The sequence below is a fragment of the Trachurus trachurus genome (assembly GCF_905171665.1).
Source record: "Trachurus trachurus genome assembly, chromosome: 24".
NCBI classification, from domain to species: domain Eukaryota; kingdom Metazoa; phylum Chordata; class Actinopteri; order Carangiformes; family Carangidae; genus Trachurus; species Trachurus trachurus.
The window spans coordinates 19,293,651-19,313,632 of NC_139910.1; the positions used below are offsets into that span (position 1 = coordinate 19,293,651).

Genomic DNA, 19,982 nt, shown 5'->3' on the forward strand with positions numbered 1-19,982 from the left:
CGCACACTCCCATTTTAGAGGAGCAGCAGGAGCAGGAACACAAGGACAGGACCAGAGTGAAGAGCTGCTGTGGACTGGGCCAAGTGTCTCACACAGGGGTCCAATTTCTGACCGTTTAGAATCATTAATGTGGAAAAATGGCTTTCCAAAGGAAGACATTGTCATATTCTGTAAAACCTCTGCCACTAATTAGTGATTTTTGACTACGTAACTAAAATTGACTTAATCTGACATTTATCATTATATGAGGAAGGAATCCTTTTTAATACAGGACTGAACCTTCTCAAAGCCATAAATAGTATCATCCAAACTCTTCACCTTCTGGCTGTTTATTTTCTCTTTACGTAGTATGAATGAACTCCTGGCATATGGATACGTCCTTTAACAGGTTTTTATAGTATTTTGAACCCAGTGCTTATCAGCCCCGGTGGCCTGTGTCCTAAATATACTGGAGTATGTGTGGATTTCCCTTGCCAGGCTGCTCTCCTGGCTCAGGTCTGTTGTTGTTTTTGTCGGTTTCCATTTTATTTTAGGTGTTGGGCTGGGAAAAGATCCCTGAGAACCATTCTTAGTGCGGCGGTGGGAAGAATGCGTAAGGAAGTTAAGAGGCCCTTAGCTCTTTTTTTCCCCCCTCCAATCCAAAGAAACCCAGCATCACTCAGTGGAAATGAATAAGGAGCAAGTCACGAATAGCATTTATCTCACGAGCAGTATAAATATCTTTGTTTTGATTGCTACCACAGCTGATGAATAGATAGCATAAATGGATATGAATTTGAATGTAGTAAAAGCTATTATACCCATTAGAGTGGCTTAAATAAGACTTAATGTGCACCCCTCGAATAAGTTTGAATCAAGTAAAGTTGGCTAAAGTGTTTTTCTTTTAATATAGGATTCTTTATCGCTGCACAGCTAACATCTGGATTTAGTAGTTATGCATCAGATTTCTATCTTTTATCAGCATTGTTGTTAAATAGTTCAAATAGCTCCACACTCCGTCTGTAGCTCTTGGCTGCGACAAAAAACACATCAAAGTACGTGTTGTTTATGGGGGTGCATGAGAAAGAACACATGAGGGTGTGGAAGGAGGATGCAGAGCTCAGGCTCCACAGTGTTGCAGCTGTGCTATGTCTGATAGGTCCTGCTCTTCCCAAAATCGGGGTTTTGTGTTCCCAAAAGTTACTGCAGGACAGTTTTATAGCCTTACAAGAGGTGTGATTTTAAAGTATTGTGTCTAAATCTAATTCTTCTCTATGTGTTGATCTTTTTCATGGATCGTATTGGAAATGTAATACATGTTGAAGAGATAAGTAGAAAAGAAAAAAGAAACACATTCTGACACAAGCTGATGGTTCAGTATGCTTCAGGATGAACTAGTCTAGGATGTATGAGGTGTTGTGCAACCATGCGTGATTATATGTCTCCTCAATGGTCACATTTCTAGGCGGGGCAAGAGAGTCTGCCCTCTTTGCTTCCTCCTCCTCTCTGCATCACACTTCCTGTGCGATCTCTCTCCCAGAACTCTACATCTTTAGCGTCTCTTTGTAGTCTTAATGAATTTTGCAGATGGTGATAGGGTCACGGAAAACACTTTGAGGCTTTTTGCAAAACTGTTCATGCTTTTGCACTGATGTTGTTGGTCAGCTGCTCTCTAAAGTGAATGACATCACCACTAAACCACCAGGAGAGACAGATTTTAACAAGAGATCACATATTACCGGACATGTTTGTGTTGTAGTACCGTAAAGCAGTTCATGTTTCTCACGAAAAGAGATCTGGGACACCGGGTCGGAGTCGCTGATCTTGCAGGGTTGGTTTTTGGCCAAGATGGTCACACCAGTGGTGGACAGCACCAACGACAGTGAAGCAGTTGAGGAAATGGTCATAGCACCAACAGTGGCTTATTTCACACAAAATGATGCTAGCACAACGTGCAGTGACTGCGGCACTAAGATTTCAAAGGTTGAAATTGTAAGCTGTTTTCACAGTGTTGATCCCCAAGGAAAATCAAGCCACTACTCTTTCCAAGTTGACACACATTCTAGTCTAGTCCAGTTAATTATCTATTCAAACAACAGAAGGTAACTTAAGGCACTTTTCACAGCAGGTTTAGACCGAAGTCTTTGTTATATAATTTACAGAGGCTCATCAGTTCCCACCGTGACCAAATACTTCTTCTAAGAGACAGAAACCTTGAGCGAAACCAGACTCAGGATGTGCGACCACCAGCTATGATCGAAGGAAAAGGAGACAGTGATAGCAAGAGGAAGGAGCACTATGCAATGATTATGATAATAACAGATAATAACAGAAACAGTAAAAACAACAATAATAGTGATGACTATGCTACTACTACCACTAATAATAATAATTATCATTCTAATACATTTGGCAGCAGGTGTTGAGAGGTGGTGTAGTTGGACTGTGTAGTAGATGTTTACACCATACACAATTATTAGAAAAAGGAACAGCTACAGGCGGCATGGTGGTGCAGTGGTTAGCACTGTCGCCTCGTCACAGCAAGAGAGTTCTGGGTTCGAACCCGCCGGCCGGCTGGGGCCCTTCTGTGTGGAGTTTGCATGTTCTCCATGTGTGGGTTTTCTCCGGGTACTCCGACTTCCTCCCACAGACCAAAGACATGCAGTTAATTGGCGACATTAAATTGCCCATAGGTGTGAATGAGAGTTATGAATGGTTGTCTGTCTATATGTATGTTAGCCCTGCAATAGACTGGTGACCTGACTTCGCCCGAAGTCAGCTGAGTTAGACTCCAGCGTACCCGTGGATAAGCGGTATAGAAAATGAATGAATGAGTGATACAAGATAAGATACAAGATATGAGCGCCACCAGGAGCGTTGCCATTAAGCTCTACTGGGGCACAACTCTGTCTGAATCATACCATTTATGTCAACTACCCTAGATCCACTGGTGACAGCCATGAGTGCCACTAATCACATGATCTGTCATCATGATTTTTTGGATCAGGATTTTGATGTTAAAAGTTTTGAAGAGCCATTTGACTAAATAATTAAATCCCATTCATATGTGTGAGGAGGAAACAGGAAGTCTCAATCACACCTGCTCTTTGCTGGTATCTACATCTCCATACAAACTGCAACAGCAAATACGTTTAGCAGGAAACTTAATTACAGCCTGATTGCAGTTTCTGTAAAGATATGTTTTAATGAAGTCTTTAAAGCCTTCATCAAGGTCATTCAGCTGCCTGTGATTATAATTACTCTTCCATCATCTGGTGAACGGCCGGTCAATGCCATGGAGAATTTAAATCAGTCTTATGCAGAGCTATAATAACCACTGGTTAGGTGGCCTTGGTCGCTGCTCCTCTACAATATCATTACTGGGAGGACATTAAAGACACACTGGGACACTTTTGAGAAAACAAAATAAAAGACATTTACTGGGCCACTGACTTTATGCATGTGGACAACACGCATTTACTGTTAGACACGCGTCAGGGAAAAGACTAAGTAGCTGTGTAGAGAGTAGTTAACAAAATCTATAAAAAAAAACCTTTTATTAGCAACAATCACATGTGACTCAGCTGTCACAGTTTGAAGGCGTTAAATATTGCTGAGGAAAGGAGGAGCCATAGAGAAAAGTAATGGCTAATTTTCTCAGTAAAGTAGGGGGCGGCCGTGGAGATGGGACATGTGCTCTGGTTTTATGGTAATCCTGCAAATCCAAAATAAGATGGCTTTTAAAGTCAGTAGTTTTATTTCAAACATAGTATTAAGCTGCAAAAATACCAAAATGCTCTCATCAAATCCACCACGTCTCCGACCACTCGTTCACCTCAGCATCCACTGCTAAATTGACTGCTGAATTTGTTGAGCTCCCCTCAGAGTAATTGTTCTGTGTTTGTGATGCCTGATAGGCTCAGCATGGCTGCTCTCTGGGGGCAGCGGAGCACCACTTTAACCAAGATGCACTGGTTTGGTGCTTGATTCTCCTCGTGCACAGTAAAAAAATAAATTGCTTTGCCATTTTTCAACATTTTTCCCCCAGATCCAGTAGCTTTTCTAGAAAGAACGTGCAACCCAGCAGTCAGCTCTGTTTTACACCCTGACAGTCTATTATTCTAATCATCTGTTGTATTTTTAACTGACTTTGAGTCATGCATCTCCATGGTGATACCATAGTTTTGTTACAGTGGATGTTTTTTCTATACATCAAACGCCATTTGGTTATATGGCCATGTCAAAGAGTGAGCATGTACATGTGCCACTTGCATGTTGACATAGCAACTGTATCCATGTTTTTATAGCTTCATAAAGATTTAAGCTAAATGATGAAGTCATTCATGCCACAAGTCTTTGGCTTAAATTAGTCTGGAAAGTGGCAAGTTGAGTTAATTTTATTTCTCTGTTTACATTTAAAACAGGCCAACATGGCTGTTTTTGGAAATGATGAACTTCTTCTATGTGGATGGATGAGGTCAGATGGATTTTAGGTGTATTAAAGGGTCTACTCACTCAAAGGGGCTCCAACATGGTTCCTGTTCTCACAGCTCATGTTTTAAAGGGCCATATTAGACACTTTCCCTGAAGTCTTGATCTGTAATCAGGTATATTTGTCGTTTTGAGAACCAAAAACCTTCTTAGTGTAGTTTTACATGTTGAGTTCTAGTAACAACAGGTTGGTGAGAAGCTCTGAACTTCTCTTCTGATTGCTTCGGTACTGTTTTCTGATTTTTGATTTGTGCAGATTTCATGTGAACGCTCAGAGAAACCAAATCATGGTTGGATGGTGGGTCAGAAAGTGATTAACATGGTCAGCAACAATACTCAAATAGGCTTTTAGACCACTGACTGGTATTGGGATAGAAAAACTATAGCGAGGAGGGCGGGGTTCACCCTGGACACGTCACACGTCATATAGAGATACACAACCATGTGGACTGTGGGAGGTGTAGAGTGTACAGAGACCCAAAGTGTTGTTGTACCAGACTGTAACTTTAGTCATTACAGCTGTAAAACTGGACATTTTAACATGGGAGCCTATTGACCATATTCACAGGGTCGCCATCATTCCTTAAATCATCACTTGGGGTGGGTAAACAAACTGTATAACTGCTGCGTCCCTGGCTGCAAGCCGGACAGACGTCGAGAGTCTGATGAACTGCTTTCCTTTCATCACTTCTCGGTTGATACAGATTTAAAGAAGGCAGGGGTTGTTAAAGCCCTTGTACGGAGCTTTTAACTGGATACGCAAAAGTCTCTGGTTTCTGCTGATGTGTCTCTGTTACCTACAACAGCAAATGAGCCCATCAGTGTAACGCTATTTCTAAGTCATCTAATTCTATACCTCTGGAAGGCATGGTCAGGTCGGACCACTGACGAAACGATACGAAAAGATACATTATGCTGCAAAAAAAAAAAAAAAAGCAAGTCCCGTCTTCTTTCCGACGTTTCCAAAACAAATCTACACACGCCGGCCAGACAAACGTCTTCATGACAGTGGGAAATGCAGTCTTCATTCCGCCGCTTTCGTCCACAGGGGCCGCCAAAATCAACACTAAATGAAAAGTCTGTACAGGGGTTTTAACGTCCGAAGGGACATATTTCAAAGTAAAACGACATTTGAGTTAAACTGATTTGAATTAAGTTAGCCAGCATTAGCTGCAACTGCTAACGTTAACGGTAACGTTATGTGACGGCGTTGAATCTTCCCACCCCGAGTTACGACGTAAGCAAAGATGGCGATGCTGTGAATATGGCTAATGGGGACTGTTGAAGCCACACTCTAGTGGTTAGTAGAGGACCTGCAGTTTTTGGTAATTTGATGTTGAAAATCCAAAGTTATGCTGTTTTCTTTTAGCTAGTTGCAGTTATTGAATAATCAACTGTTTGTGGAAATCCTCGCTGGTTTATTAATTAAGACTTAAATTTAATTCTTGTTTTCAGAGATAGCAGAGAAAGTAATACGTAACTCATCATAGAATATAAGGCTTTGCAGTATCCATATTACATTTACAAGCTGCTGTCAGGCTTGACGTCACTGTGTGGCCAGGGCTAAGGGACTTTGGTTGGAAAGTAGTTCCATGGCAGCTTCTCACACTGAGGGCCCTCGGTTGTGTTGTGTACCAGGGGCTTTTTCTAGAGAAAGAAGCAGTTAATGAATTTTCAATTAATCAGTTTCTTTCAAATGAAATTTACCTTGTATATATTTTATTAGGGAACTAAATAATGTTAGCAAACCAGCAGAGGTCCACAAGAAAATCTATAGTTTGTCTCTTTTGGAGAGCAGTGAAATTAACATCAGTCTAGCTTTGCTTTGCACGCCATGATACAGTCAGTTGTTTGTCTGTTTACATTCTGCTGCTCCCAGTGTGTTCAGGAAAGGCAACATTTACCTTCACCCCTCCTGTCTCTGTCTCTGTCTCCGAGGACACAACGACATGTAAACACCACAAATCCACAATTGAGATTTAAATGTCAGTTCTCTTCCTGCTAGGATCAGACCAGGGTCTATTTTCACATTTAAAACAATCTGTTTGGTATCTGAGTCAATTTATCATTCTCTCACAGCTGTGTAACAAATGTGTACATACAGACTGTTCCCCATTAGGACGTCACACATCAGGGTGGGGATGTACACTGTTATGTCTGACTTGCTAAATGATGTTATAGTGATGCTTTGATCTGGTGCGTTCGCTCCCAGATAAGCTAAATTTGTGTTTTGCGTGCAACAATAACAGTTGAGGCATTTTCTGTACAGTGTCAAATAAACACCATCCTAATGAACTGGTAGGTGGGCTCAGATCAGGATCTGTGCAGTAACACTCAGAGTCTGACAGAAGCTGTTAACACCAAAGACCCTTTTTACTGTGCTGCTGTACAAAGAGCACAATAGATACAGTCAGCTTAATAAGCCTGTAACTGCCTGGTTCATAGTCATTGTGGTTGTGGACGATGCAGTGAATTTGTGCGGTGGTTGCCGTGTTGGACTACAGCGTGGCAACATTAAAAAAAACACATTGTATTGTACTGTAAGGCTGTACAGTCAGGCCAATACTGCTGGGCTCTTATGGCGACGTGCAACAGTTTTGATCATTGCGTGGTCATTGTGCAGCGTTTATTTTATTTTATTTTTTACTTGTTGTTGTTGTTGTTGTTGTTTTTTTCTGTCAGTATAGATGCTTTCTTTAAAAAAAAAAAAATGCCGTCTCGATTGTCACATAATCCCGCAATCACCTATTTACCACTCTTTTTTTTTTTTACCAGGCCTACTGCTACTCTCGTCTTTTACTGAGTTATTCTCTCTTTTTTTCGGCCGTTTTTCCGTTTTTTGTAATGTTGAGTTACAAAAATGCATCTTATTTTGGGGCTTTCTCTTAGCGTTACATGATCCTGCTTTGAGTCTGACCAATCAGCACAGAGTAAATCTCAAGCCCCACCAGGACTTCTTCAGGGCCGATCCGAGTACCTACCCCCAGGCAGGGACTCCGTTCGGCCCTGTAAAAGTTCCTGTAAGCGGCCCTGTGGGGGAGGTTCCTGCAGTGGAGACACGCACCAGTGGGGCTGGCCCTGTAAAATTAGCCCAAAGTTCCTGCAGTGGAAACACGCCTATTGTACAATAGTTTCAATTGTCGCGTAATCGCATAATTGTCTGTCCACTTATTAAACATCTTGTCTTCTTTCACTGCTCCTGTTGTTGTATTCCGGTAGTTTTCTCTGGAAGTGTACAAGCTTTCTACTAATGCTCCTCTTCTGTTGAGTTTTAAAAATGCCGCTTATTGTTGCGCTCTCTTCTGTTGGCGTCACATCCCGGTCTGCGTATACCTAATCAGCACAGAGTAAAAAACCTCAAGCCCGCTCAGAGTACCTACCCTGAGGCAGGGACTCGTGTATACCATCGTACTGTAGAAGTTCCAGGAGATTGTCTTTTGGGGGCAGATGCTGCTATGGAGACATGCACCAATGGCCCCGGCCTTGTAAAAATTAGCCAGAAGTTCCTGCAGTGGAAACCGGCTATATGAGTGAAAATTCAGACCTCAGGAGTGTCTATGCTGCTTTCTTTGCCGTTGTCTTTTTCCCAACCCGCACTGAGGCTGCATAAATAGCAGCTGCCCATCTTGTGTGAAGGTCTTAAAAGTGAGGTGTGATCAAACCAGCTTTGTTGGAGCATTGACATGACAGAAAGTGATTGCACGACTGAGCTTGAGGGTTATTGTTGTGTTGTCAAGCATAGCACTATTACACATCACTATTCACTGACAACTTTCATATAATTGCCTGAAAAAACACTAGGCTAGAGACTATTAACCACACACACCTCCTAAAACAAAACTGAGGATACAAAAGCAAGTATCTTATCCTGAGTTTGATATTTAGCACCTGGGCCTGTTTGGTGGAATCCTGCTGCGTGGCTTTTAAAGTCTGAATGTGTATTGCATGTTACACCAAAAAGACATCCATGATAAATAAAGAGAACAAGTGTAACTCTTCTAAACTACTCACCTGGCTCATTGTCTCCCACCATTAAACTAACAAAAGTGGACTTTGTATTTGATTGTATTTAGTTTGAAACTTTTTTGCAATAGTATGGGAAGATATTGAACATCATAAAATTGATGATTGGTGTTGTGGTGATGTTTGTTGGGTTTGGTACCAAACAAACACAAACACTTCTTGAGAATATAATTTGTTAGCCAGGGTCTCTCTGCAGCAACACAACACTTCTGGTACCAACAATGTTGGAATATGTTTTACCTTAATCTAAAACTCTCCCGTGATCAGTAATTGCACTTCTTATACTGTATTGTGATTTCAATTACATTGTGATTTAACTGTGCAGCCAACCTTTGAGGGAACATAAACTTGGAGAAGCAAAGCTTAAATCTTTGCTGTTGCACCATCCAATTTGCATGGCCAGCATCGACTGAGAGCTTTCAGTCAGTCATGAGATGGCAAAAATCATTTGGTTTGTTTTAAGTGCAGCATGTGAGAGCCTTTCCTCTGTTTCATCACAGACCCTACAGTAACATCAGTCTGCTGCAATATGCTATGTCACACTGATGGACGTAGTCACTGTTCCATTTGTTTGCAACTCTAAAGATGGAATCAAGGTGACAAAAGACAAAAAACAAACAAACAGTGAAAACACAAAACTCTGTACAGTATAGACTAAATACAGTACAAAGATGATGGACAAAACAGAACTGTTGGGAAGCTTCCCACATGTATTGTTTCATAGAGTCCCGTATGAAGGTGACACCCAGCGTGCTCCTGGTGGCCTGATGCTAAGCTATTGTTTATAGAGATTGCACCTTGAGATGGAAGGATCACTCTCCTCTGTGTGCCAGAAACCCCCTATGATTAAAACAAACCTGGCGGGACTTGCTCAGGGTTTTACACGTTTTGCTTTTCTCTGCTTTTCTTTATTGTTCTTCTAAGAGTCAGCAGGATTCAGCCAGGAATGATAAGATTAGATATATTTAAGTTGAAGGGCAATCAACCAGTCTGCTCAAACTTAACTTTTGTTTAAAATACACACGAATACATGTGTCAGCAATTGTTGTCTGTATTTTTTGGATACTTAAGCACCTATTAAGGCTAGGAGCTAAGAGTTGTGATGTGAGTTATTTTACCCCATGTGGGGAATTCAAGATAAGATTGTCCCAAGATTAAACCTTGAAGTATGAATCTTCACAGTTTTCTTAAGATAGCTCTGGCTAAATATAGCTCTGGTTTGGTATAATGACAGATTGCAGTTTTCTTCACTTTTGCTCTGAGGGGAGAATGACTGTGCAACTGGCGTCACCGTCCTTCACAGAGATCCACACACTGGTATCCAAAAGCAGCCACATCTTTTTTTTTTAGCTGCTATTCTGCCCTACAACGCAAGAAAGGGGTAACTCATTTTTTGTCAAAAATGAGATTTTGTCATTTTTGGGACATTAAAGGTCTGCTACATCATGTGGATAAATATCTTGACTCAACTTTATCTTATTTGGGATATATTTGTGGGTGGTTTTCACAGTAACTCCCAAAAACTGTGGTGAAACAACAAGAGAACACAGTAACTAGAGTTACCCCTTTCTCTCTGTGTATAGAACTACCCAAAGCTGTGGGGAAACAACGAGAGAACACAGTAACATGAGTTACCTTTTTCTTCCTGTGTATAGAATGTTCAACAGGCCCTACTGTACAACAGGCTACTACCATTTTAGAACCAATGGGAGTTACCCCTTTCTTGCGTTGTATGGCCAGCTTATATTTTGCCTCAATGCACAGACAGACAGAGGTAACTCTGAAATAAGGGTAAAATGTTAAGTTTGAGTTAAATATTTTTACACAGCTAGAATACTACTCGCAAAAGCAAGGATTTGACCAATTTTCAGAATCCTAAGTTCAATACAGTTGACTGGACAACAAAAATACTTTAAACTAATTTTTCTCAGAACTACACTCTGAGGAGTTACCCCTTTCTTCCGTTGTAGGGCAGTATTGTTCCTTGTGTCGCCTTTTCTTTCCACCTCGGCAACATCTAGTCACAGCGTCTTTGAGATAGGAGACAAGAAATCTGCCTGCCTGGTGAACTGAAGAACGATTGCGGGTGTCTCTTAGGGCTAGTCCACACGGATATGGGTTTAGGAGTATCTGCAAAAGTGTTTTTTTTAAAATCATTTCTGTGTTTTGTCTACATGGAAACTGTGTTTTGGGAGGCTGAAAACGGTATTTAAAAAAAAAAAAAAAATACTGGTCCCACAATTCTCAAAATGCTGACCTGGCGTTTGTGTGTGGACAACCAAAATGGATCTTTTGTGAAACGATGATGTCATATCCCCACCTCCCTAACATGTATCCTCAGCCACATCGCTAGCCATAACAACAATGGCGTACTACTGTCAGGTCCCTCAGATACTGGGCCTGAAACACGTCCATTACATCGCCATATTTCATATATCGCCATGATTCCAAGTTTACTTATCTTGTCGTTTAGTCGAGTTTGGATACAACACGCAAGCTTTATGCGAATGCTCCGCGTCTTCGTTTCTGTTTTTGGTGTATTTGTATTGAATTTGCCAGTGCCAAAAAAAAAAAAAAAAAAGCTTCAGAAGGACAGCCACATAAATGGTGACAATTGTAAACAAGTTGTTGCACACAGGTTGCACACTTGTAGAAGAAAAACATAGACAGTTATTACATTTGCTTATAGTTCAACCTGCAATAACATTTTTCAATTTGAAAAGAAAAAAGAAAAAAATTATTTGCCAAATGCATGTGCACTTGTTCCATTTGAGCTTGTTACGTTAAGTGCAATAAAAGGTTTCCCTCCAAATCTCTGTAAAACCAAATAAGGACAGACATTGACCCCAAAAGTCTGAAAGTTAGGACAAAATAGTAGGGTTTTTAAAAAAGATTTTTTTTAAATACGCAATCTGGCGACAGCGGCGAAGATGCTAGCAGCTTTGCTGATGATGATGACAGGGAAGCAGGTCCTGAAAGCACCAACAGCTCTCCTGTTGTTCCAGCCACAAAGAGCCACAGACAGCTTGGTAAACCACTATGTCATATTTGTGTCTTTTATTTGTGTTGAATTCAGAAGAGTTGATGGGCAGATGATGTGGGCATGCAGCCTTTGGAGTTCTTTGATTGTACCACCGACAAGGGGAGGTCATGGAAAAAAACAAACTTTTAAGAAACACAGAATCGCAAAGAAGCAGTTGCATTGCGAACAGTTGACTGTTTCAAAGGATTTTATACAATGAACATAGTTATATGGCCAGATCCTTGGAAGGGTATACATTAACAGTAATGCAAGCTGAAACTTTTCCTTACAAATGTTTATTTCAAGAGTTTATACCTTAGACCTTTTTTTTTTATAAAAGAAACATAATAAAACTGTTATTAATATGGTATTTTGAACTGAAGATTTACCCGGAAGTATTTCATGCATTCACATGGGCGTTAGGCTGATGGGCCTTAGGTCGCTCCATGTGAATGTGGCCTTATGTTTACCCTGGGAATAAGGGCCTCTCAATAAGTCTGTAATGAATGAATTAGAAAAATATAGATTCAGTCACACAAATCACTTTATACTATATACTATTGCATGTTAAAGACACAATACATAGGGGTTTTGAATTACTTTGCATTTTTTGTTGTCATGGGTAATGGTTTAAAATTCTCCTACTCTGTCACCTACCAAAGACAAAAAAAAAAAAAAAAAAAAAACTGTGTGAGGGACATGATGCAGCAATTTGTGGTTGTTCTTCTAAAAATGGAAACTCCACAGACAAAATGACCCGGCCAGAGTTTTCCACGTGGTTCCATCAGGTGCTGGAAAACATAATTTGTCTGGATGCCTCTTAAAGTGAAAACACTTAAGATTATAGCTTTTTCTCTAAAGATCTGCTCCATATGTTTTATACATGCAGAGCTTGATACACGTGAAAGTATAGTGGAAAAAATGGATAAATGCAGCATTTTTGCGCATTTGTTATGATAGCCTTTATCTTCCCCCCTGCTTAACTGGGCAATAAAGAAAAACGAATGTGCCTCTACTTTCTGCCCTCTCATCACTTTTGGTGTGGCTGTTTGTGAAACACCCCGTCCTCGGCCCTAATTTGCACTGCAACTGTTGATTTGTGTATCCTGTCAGGACGCTTTGATGTGTGATGGAGATTGCGCTGCTGCTGGTCGCGGTTCCCTCTGTGACGCTGGGCAGCTCTCCAGCCGTCCAGGCCCGGCTCCCAGAGCTGCACGGCATGGTGCCCAGCCACAGGCCTGCGGGGGCCTCGGGGCACTTCAGTCCTACATTCACAGCCAGATCCTGCAGAGGCACGTTTCATTTCACCGCGCGCGCACACTGTAGTAAACTGGCACTTGTGATGTGCCCAAGCAATGTTTAAATATGCTTTTTGGTACTTGTGGATTGAGCACGTGTTGCTATGTCCCAAGATGCACCGCTGTATTAATCTGGCCTCTGTTCTCGAAGCCCAATAACACACAGCGGGCTGAAGAGATAACAGATGATGATACAGTATTTACACGTAAAGGAAGTCGTCTTTGGGAGGTTTCACTGAGGCCTTGTCAGGGATGGAGTCACACAAACCTAACAAACTGAAACTGTTTACAAGAAGTCAAACATGGTTAACATCCGATTGATGTCACAAGCAAGCATTTCTCTCAGATGCTGTGCAATTATACAGGGCAAATAAAATCTGGTAGCAGTATCAGATCAGGGTTCACTACCTGCTGCCATGCAAGTACTCAGTGGATACAGAAAATCATTACTTCATCAACTCAATGCTCCACTAGATTCTGATCCAATCTGCAGTCCACCTGGAATGTACAAACTATTACTCTGGGTTTCTTCCAATATTCCAAAATAATTGAGTACCTACAGTATCACAGCATCTTCTTCTATTTTTTAAGACTGGAATTTAAGCTACACCACATTTAGTGATACTCATTTTTCTTGTTGCAACACTAATGATGTCTTTTCTGCTACTGAAGTTAGCACGCTAACCAGCTAGCCCTAGCCCAGCTCATCATTTTCCGATAGCGAGTCAGTTGTTGCTTCCAATCTGACCTGTGGAGGTAGCACTGCTCATCCCATGATTTCAACCACCAAATCCCTTCAAAAGAAACTATGTTCAGCACCTTCAGCAGTAAAAATGGCACCTTAAGCAATTTGTTAGGGTACAGCGAATTACACAGTAGCTGTTTGTCCTTAAGTGGTACAATTTGTCTGACCAACCTGCCAGACCTAGTTTAGCCAAAAGCCAGAGGGGTAACCAAATACTCTTACTCTTGTACCAATGAGGGTAGCAGTACGAAGTCCAGCCTCAAAGGCTGTCACCGTTAGCCTGTGTGAACTCAGACAAACCTGCCAGTGATTTCATTTTGCTTTGCAGATCTGTTTAGAGAAGAAGCTGTTGGGGCAGACTTCTCAAACATCTGACAAATTATTTTTTTATATAGACGGGCTCAGTGTGATGACGACAGAGAAGCAATGTCCAGCAGCTTTTGTTTACATGCATCATGGCGGCCTCTGAAGAGCATCTTGAGTAGCAGCTTGCTAATGGCAGCTTGCTCAAGTGGCTGTAGATACCAGCCACTTTGAGATTTTCTTTGCAAAACTGGCAGAAGGCCTCAGACAACCATCGCTCCTGCAAAACTACAACAACAACCACATTTGAGACATTCTCTGTCACTCTACATACCTCACCTGGATAGTTACTCAGATTGGTTTGCGGTCTATCCAATTGCGTAGGAGGCATTTTGATCTACATCCATTGGTCACACCTCTTGGAAGTCAGAGGTGCATAGACCTTCCCTAAACCCATACTCGATCTCAGATGAGATTGAGTTGCGATCTGGCGTTGGCCAGGCTAAGTCACAGTACCCTTTAATGTCAAAATGTTCAGTAGATTTTTGAAGAGTATAAAAGAGCTTGTCTTAGAAAAATGCCAAAGTGTGTTTCTACTCTGTCCAATGTACTGTAGCTGCAAACTTGATTTCAAAACATGTTCAAAATAAAACAATATATATAAAGCTTGACTTGAGCATTTTAAGTTACCACCAAGCTAGTGGTATTAGAAAACTGGTCAAAATCAACTAAGACACCCACAATCTGGTTGGACCATTGATTCTTTCATTCTGAACATGAGTAGATCCATTTCCTAGCCCCTGTGTCAGGTGTGTAGTTTGGTTGTAAGTCCTCTGTGGAATGTGAAACAGCCTCTTGCTGTTCTGGACAGCATGGTATTTGATCTCTGGAACACAATGGATGATGGTGAGGTGGGTTATTTTTCCTCTCACACAGAGAACTGTGACATGGGATTTTGCTGGCGGGAAGCTCTCTAACCTCCCTCAGCTGACCTCCCTGGCTGTGGGTAATGAGGCAGGATAGGCTCTCTACTGCAGGGTCCCAGAGGAACTCTCCCTCCGAGTGAGGGCCAAACAGTCAGCATTTCTCTGTTTAACTGAAGGTGAAATGGTCTGTGGGCACAATTACAACTTCAGAAGACATTTGTTCAAATAAGGCTCTTTTGTTTATATTGGAACATTTTCATATGTGTGAATTTTGGTGCCTTGAATGGTATCAAAGTCTTTAGTTGTTTGTGCTTGTCGTCATCTCCTGGTAAGAAGCCTCCACTGCCTGAGAAACTGCAAGAGCTTTTTTCTTCTTCAAGCTACGGCTGTGTTGCATCACTAGATGGCAGCATGACCGCACTTTTCAAACTCAGGCTGCAATGATCTGCTTCAAGCGTCTAGATTTTTGTCTCATACACAACTGCTTAGTTGTAATGTTATATACTTATTTACAAGACAGACCTTACAGTGCCTGTCATTTCTGATGTCAATGGAGGTGAGGGCTTTGTGTCCAAAAACACATCAGCCTCTTTTCAGTTCCTCTGATCACAGGCACTAGACTGTCTCTCTCCGGCTGTGTTAACACTCCAGACCTGCTTGTTTACATCAGGGTCAAGAGCCCACTAAGAAAGACTGAAAGCAAGGTGCCATAAGATACAATTCCACTAATGGACCATTGGCACAGTACTTTTATTCCAAAGGATATGACAGGGTCCTGTCTTTTGAACCCATTTCTACAAATGTTTATCAGTGTGAGAAACACAGTTTCTTTTCAAATATATATATATTTTTAAAAGATAAAGGAGTGATGTGTCTTGGTTGGACCATCTTTGTTTGATTGACAGCTTTTGAAAGTTGAAAGATCATAGAAGTCATGCCATTGAATTGAATATTCCCCCAAAACTTCCATCTCCACGTCATTGCTGAGCCTTCTTCTGCAGAGCTGTGGTCTGGTGATTGTGGTGAAAGAAATGAAACTGAAATATCATCATTATATGAACACCCACAAATTCTAATTGTTTTGTGGTGGATTCATGCCATGTACGGAATGGGGAAAAAAATGGGAAGATCTCCTAGAAAATTAACTTTCAAAAATCTGAAATTCTCAATATCATGGAATATATAGCATTACAAACGGAAAGCTGGCAAAAGTAGTTTTTCCCACTGCTGTTTATTACCAGTTGTTGTACTATGAACTCAACCTTGTATTCAGGTGTTTTACTTTACTGCAGTGGGGCCAGGACAGACTGACCCAGTGAGGGCTGAGGGTTGGATGACCTGGCTCACTTTATGCTTAAGTGATTGGATGCAATGACATTATCCGGCAAGATGTGCTTGACCCGTTCCATGTAGATTGCTTTGTGTCATCAGGATTGTATTTCAACTCTTTATTTCACTTTAGTCGTTAACAAAATAAAACTTTCCAGGCTGCTGCACATCTGTTAAACCTTCAGATTCACAGATCTGTCACTCAGACTGGACTTTAGTAGTAGCAGTGCCAATGTGTTGTTATTTTTGCCTTAAAACTTCTTTTAATGTGAGCTAAAATTGACAGTGCAGCTTCAGTTTGGACAGGACCACAGAACTGTGTCATCGGGCAAAAAAAGAAAAAAAGAAAAAGAAAACGGGACACTTTGGTCCACAGTCTGAGTAAAGTCTCTGACTGTTGCTCTGAGGACTCAGTGATGCTCCTGTGAGGCCGGCACTTTCTGCCAGGATAAACACCTAAGCTCCTGAATACACACCACTCATCCACACCCTGCCCTGTTTTTCCAAGCCTTCTTTTCTCTCGCCACTTCTCACTTGATTGGTTACCTCATTCAGCTCGAGGGCACATTCCATTTCTGTTTTGATAAGGTTGCACATGTCTTGGTGTTGAGTCCAGATTGTTTACATCATTAAATCGCATCATTTTAGAGGAGAAAGCAGAAGAAAAGACTCCCTCCATAAGATACACGTTTGTCACATTTCCTCTCGGTACCACTATTCTATACTATTCTGTAGTATTCATATATGGATGTACCATTATATACTGCCAATCAGCATGAACTGCCCAAACGCACTCCCGTATGGGATATGTTTTATTCATGGGTTTTTACATTCAGCCGAGAACATAAGGTCAATAGTTACATTCTGTGACGGACTGGGATTGTGTAACAGTGCAGGGCTATCAGCGCGCTGCCATATTTAGCTCTGTGCAGCGCGCTGACAGGATGTAGTGAAGGGCAGCTGGAGGGCTTCAAAGTCAGGAGAGTCCATTGATGGTGCCTCAGAAATGAGGACTGTGACCCCGAGGTCCCCCCCTTACTGTGAATACAAATGAATACAAACACTCTGAGAAGATTTTCTGAGAATATGACTGTTTGACAATCCCACCCTAATAGCATCCTGTCCTAATTCAAGAGATTAAACAAATTGGAGATGTTATCTTTGGTTGGTACCCCCACTGTCTGGTATTTGATTGGGCTAAGAACCCCACATGGACATGTTCGAATAGTCTAGCTTTGACCTGCAGCAAATTCCTACAGTTTTCAAACTGCAGCATTTCCTAAAATCTTCATTCGAAGGGGTTGAAAACTGTGGAGGAGCTCAGTGGTGCTCGTGTCATATATGTCCAGCTTTGCTTTGAGAGAACATGGCTAAAATGATCCAGCATTTGATGTTTTCATCAGGGAGAAGTTCATGAACACAGACACACTAGGGAAAGCTGTTTATTAAATGTGCTGTGAAAGCCAAAGCAAATGATGATGTATTTTAGGGATGTCACAATTATACATTGTCAGAGAAATAATCACGGTACTACAATTATCACGATTATTATGCATTAATTAATTTCACAACACTATGAACGTGTACAAATTGACTTATACAGTCAAAATATAATTACATTACTCATTGTTTACAGAAAATATTTCAAGTATCTATTAATATTTGACCAATTATTAATCCCCAGGTGAAATGTTTGAAATATTCAGGTCATAAATTGTCATCTATACCAATTGTTTACGTTTATTTTAATAATTTTTTATTAAAAATTACACACTAACATAAATTCCTACCAATTCAATGTTACGTTAGTTAAATGGACCAGTATCTGTGCATTTACCCTTATTTTTGCGTACATCTGCCGATAAGGTTCCAACATCATCTTTTTGGGAAAGTAACGGTATTTAGGAATCTTTACGATAAATTAATTGTGGCGTTTAATACCAAGATTAGTGAAAACAAGTAATTGTGACATCCCTAATGTATTTACATGCCAGAGAATGATATTCCCCTCATTTATCTGTACAGAGGATGCAGGGACCTACTTCCCCAGTGTAAAGAGGGACCCGGGTCGCTACCTGCAGCCCTGCTCCGACTCCGTCAAGACCTGGCTGCACAGCATGAAGAGTGCCGGGAAGGTCCTCCTACTCATCACCAGCTCACACAGTGACTACTGCAGGCTCATCTGTGAACACATCCTAGGGTAAGACTTGACTCACACTGGGACCACAGACTAACCCCCCCCCCCTCCTCCTCCTCCGCCTCCTTTACAAGACCAGGCCCCAGACTGCCTTACCTAAACGGCCCCCACAGGATTTATAACCTGAAGGTCCGCTCAGCCCAAGCTGGCAGTTCCTGCTTCTCCCCACAGCTCACAGCATTCCTTACAGCTCTCACATGCCATCAGTCATTCCTCCAGTCCACGGTGGCTCACGCGTCCACCTGCAGTTACCATCATCATCACACACATGTTATACACATTCAGACACCGCTCTCCTTTCATTTTGTTTCAGCCTGTTTAAGTCAAATAAATCCACTTTTTCTCTCATTAATCTACACTCAGTGTCCCATAACGAAAACAGAATTTTAGAGGTTTTTACAAGGCAATTAGAAAGGAAAGAATATATACTTTGATACGGCATTTGAAGTTTAGCTCAGGTATTAAAGATCTATGAGATGTTTTATGCTCTTTGATTGGAGAACACCTGTGATCAGCTGATTAGACCCGGTGCGACGTGTCCATGTCAGTTCACACAGCGGATGATGTAGATCAGAGCAAATAACATGAGGAGGAAGGAGCTGCCTGCAGAGCTCAGAGACAGGAGTGAGTTGATGTAACCAGAAAAATAACTTCAGCATTGAAGGTTCCTAAGAGCACAGGGGGCCTCCATCATGTTTACATCGAGGACATTTGGAACAACCAGGACTCTTGCAATAATCATCTTCTCAGAGTGCCCAGTGCAATCGGAGTTTCTTTCAGTCTCAGAGTCCGAGAGGTATGTTTTTTTTTTCACTGAGAGGCCACTCTGCCATAAAGCCCAGATGTGTGGCACTTCAGACTGTGGTCAGGTGCATCCTGTTTGCTTTCATTTTCTTTTAAACGTGTCCAGAGCTGGACTGGGTATTTGTAGGATGCAAGTCTTGGAAAGTCCCACAATTGACACTGTTCCTTCGGCAGTTAAAGACACGTATTTAAGAAAACACTAGTATTTATGTACGATAAGCCTGTGAATATTCTCATTTGTCCAGGTCATAGTTATCTCAAGGAAATTTAAATCGAATGCAACTGGACTTGATTTGTCTAGGAAGACGTTACACCTCTCATCCAAGAGGCTTCATCAGTTCATGTTCGCATCTGACCAGGCTAGGACTGGTATTTATGTACATTTAAACCGGCACATGCCTTAGATTTCCTGAGCAATGCAGAAACAGCCTCATATGAACAGCTAATTCATAAAACAAAAGCACCCCAGCGCCCCCCTTTACCAGCCGCAGAAAACTGCGTTTGACGTACTGTATATGTACGTCAATGGCACTCAAGCGTTGGATTTTGATTGATGTATATATACGTCAATGGCACTCAATAAGTTTAATAGGTCATCAGCACTTTATTATATAGCTGTAGGTGTGCAGGAGAGGGTCTTACTCTCTTACTGGACTTTTTGTAGTTTAACACAAGCTTTGGTGCATTATTGACCTCCCTCTGTTCACAGTGCACTCTGTGGTCCAGGCTTATTTTCGTAGCCTAAGTCCTGTTATACACTCGATCAAGCAGCAAGAAGGCCTTGAAAAAACACAAAGTCCGCTGTCGCTGCTGGGATTGAACAAACACAAGTTTCTGTGGTTCTGTGTGAGGTGTTGTTATCTTA

General features: G+C 41.4%; 1 protein-coding gene across 1 annotated transcript in view; it reads left to right on the forward strand.

The window, feature by feature from the left end:
- Window positions 1-19,982, forward strand: part of nt5dc1 (5'-nucleotidase domain containing 1) — a 68,295-nt gene that overhangs the window by 17,040 nt on the left and 31,273 nt on the right. Inside the window, exon 7 of the mRNA XM_084000594.1 lies at window positions 18,142-18,316. Within this exon, the coding sequence (XP_083856720.1) occupies window positions 18,142-18,316 (175 nt within the window). The remainder of the gene's footprint in view (window positions 1-18,141; window positions 18,317-19,982) is intronic.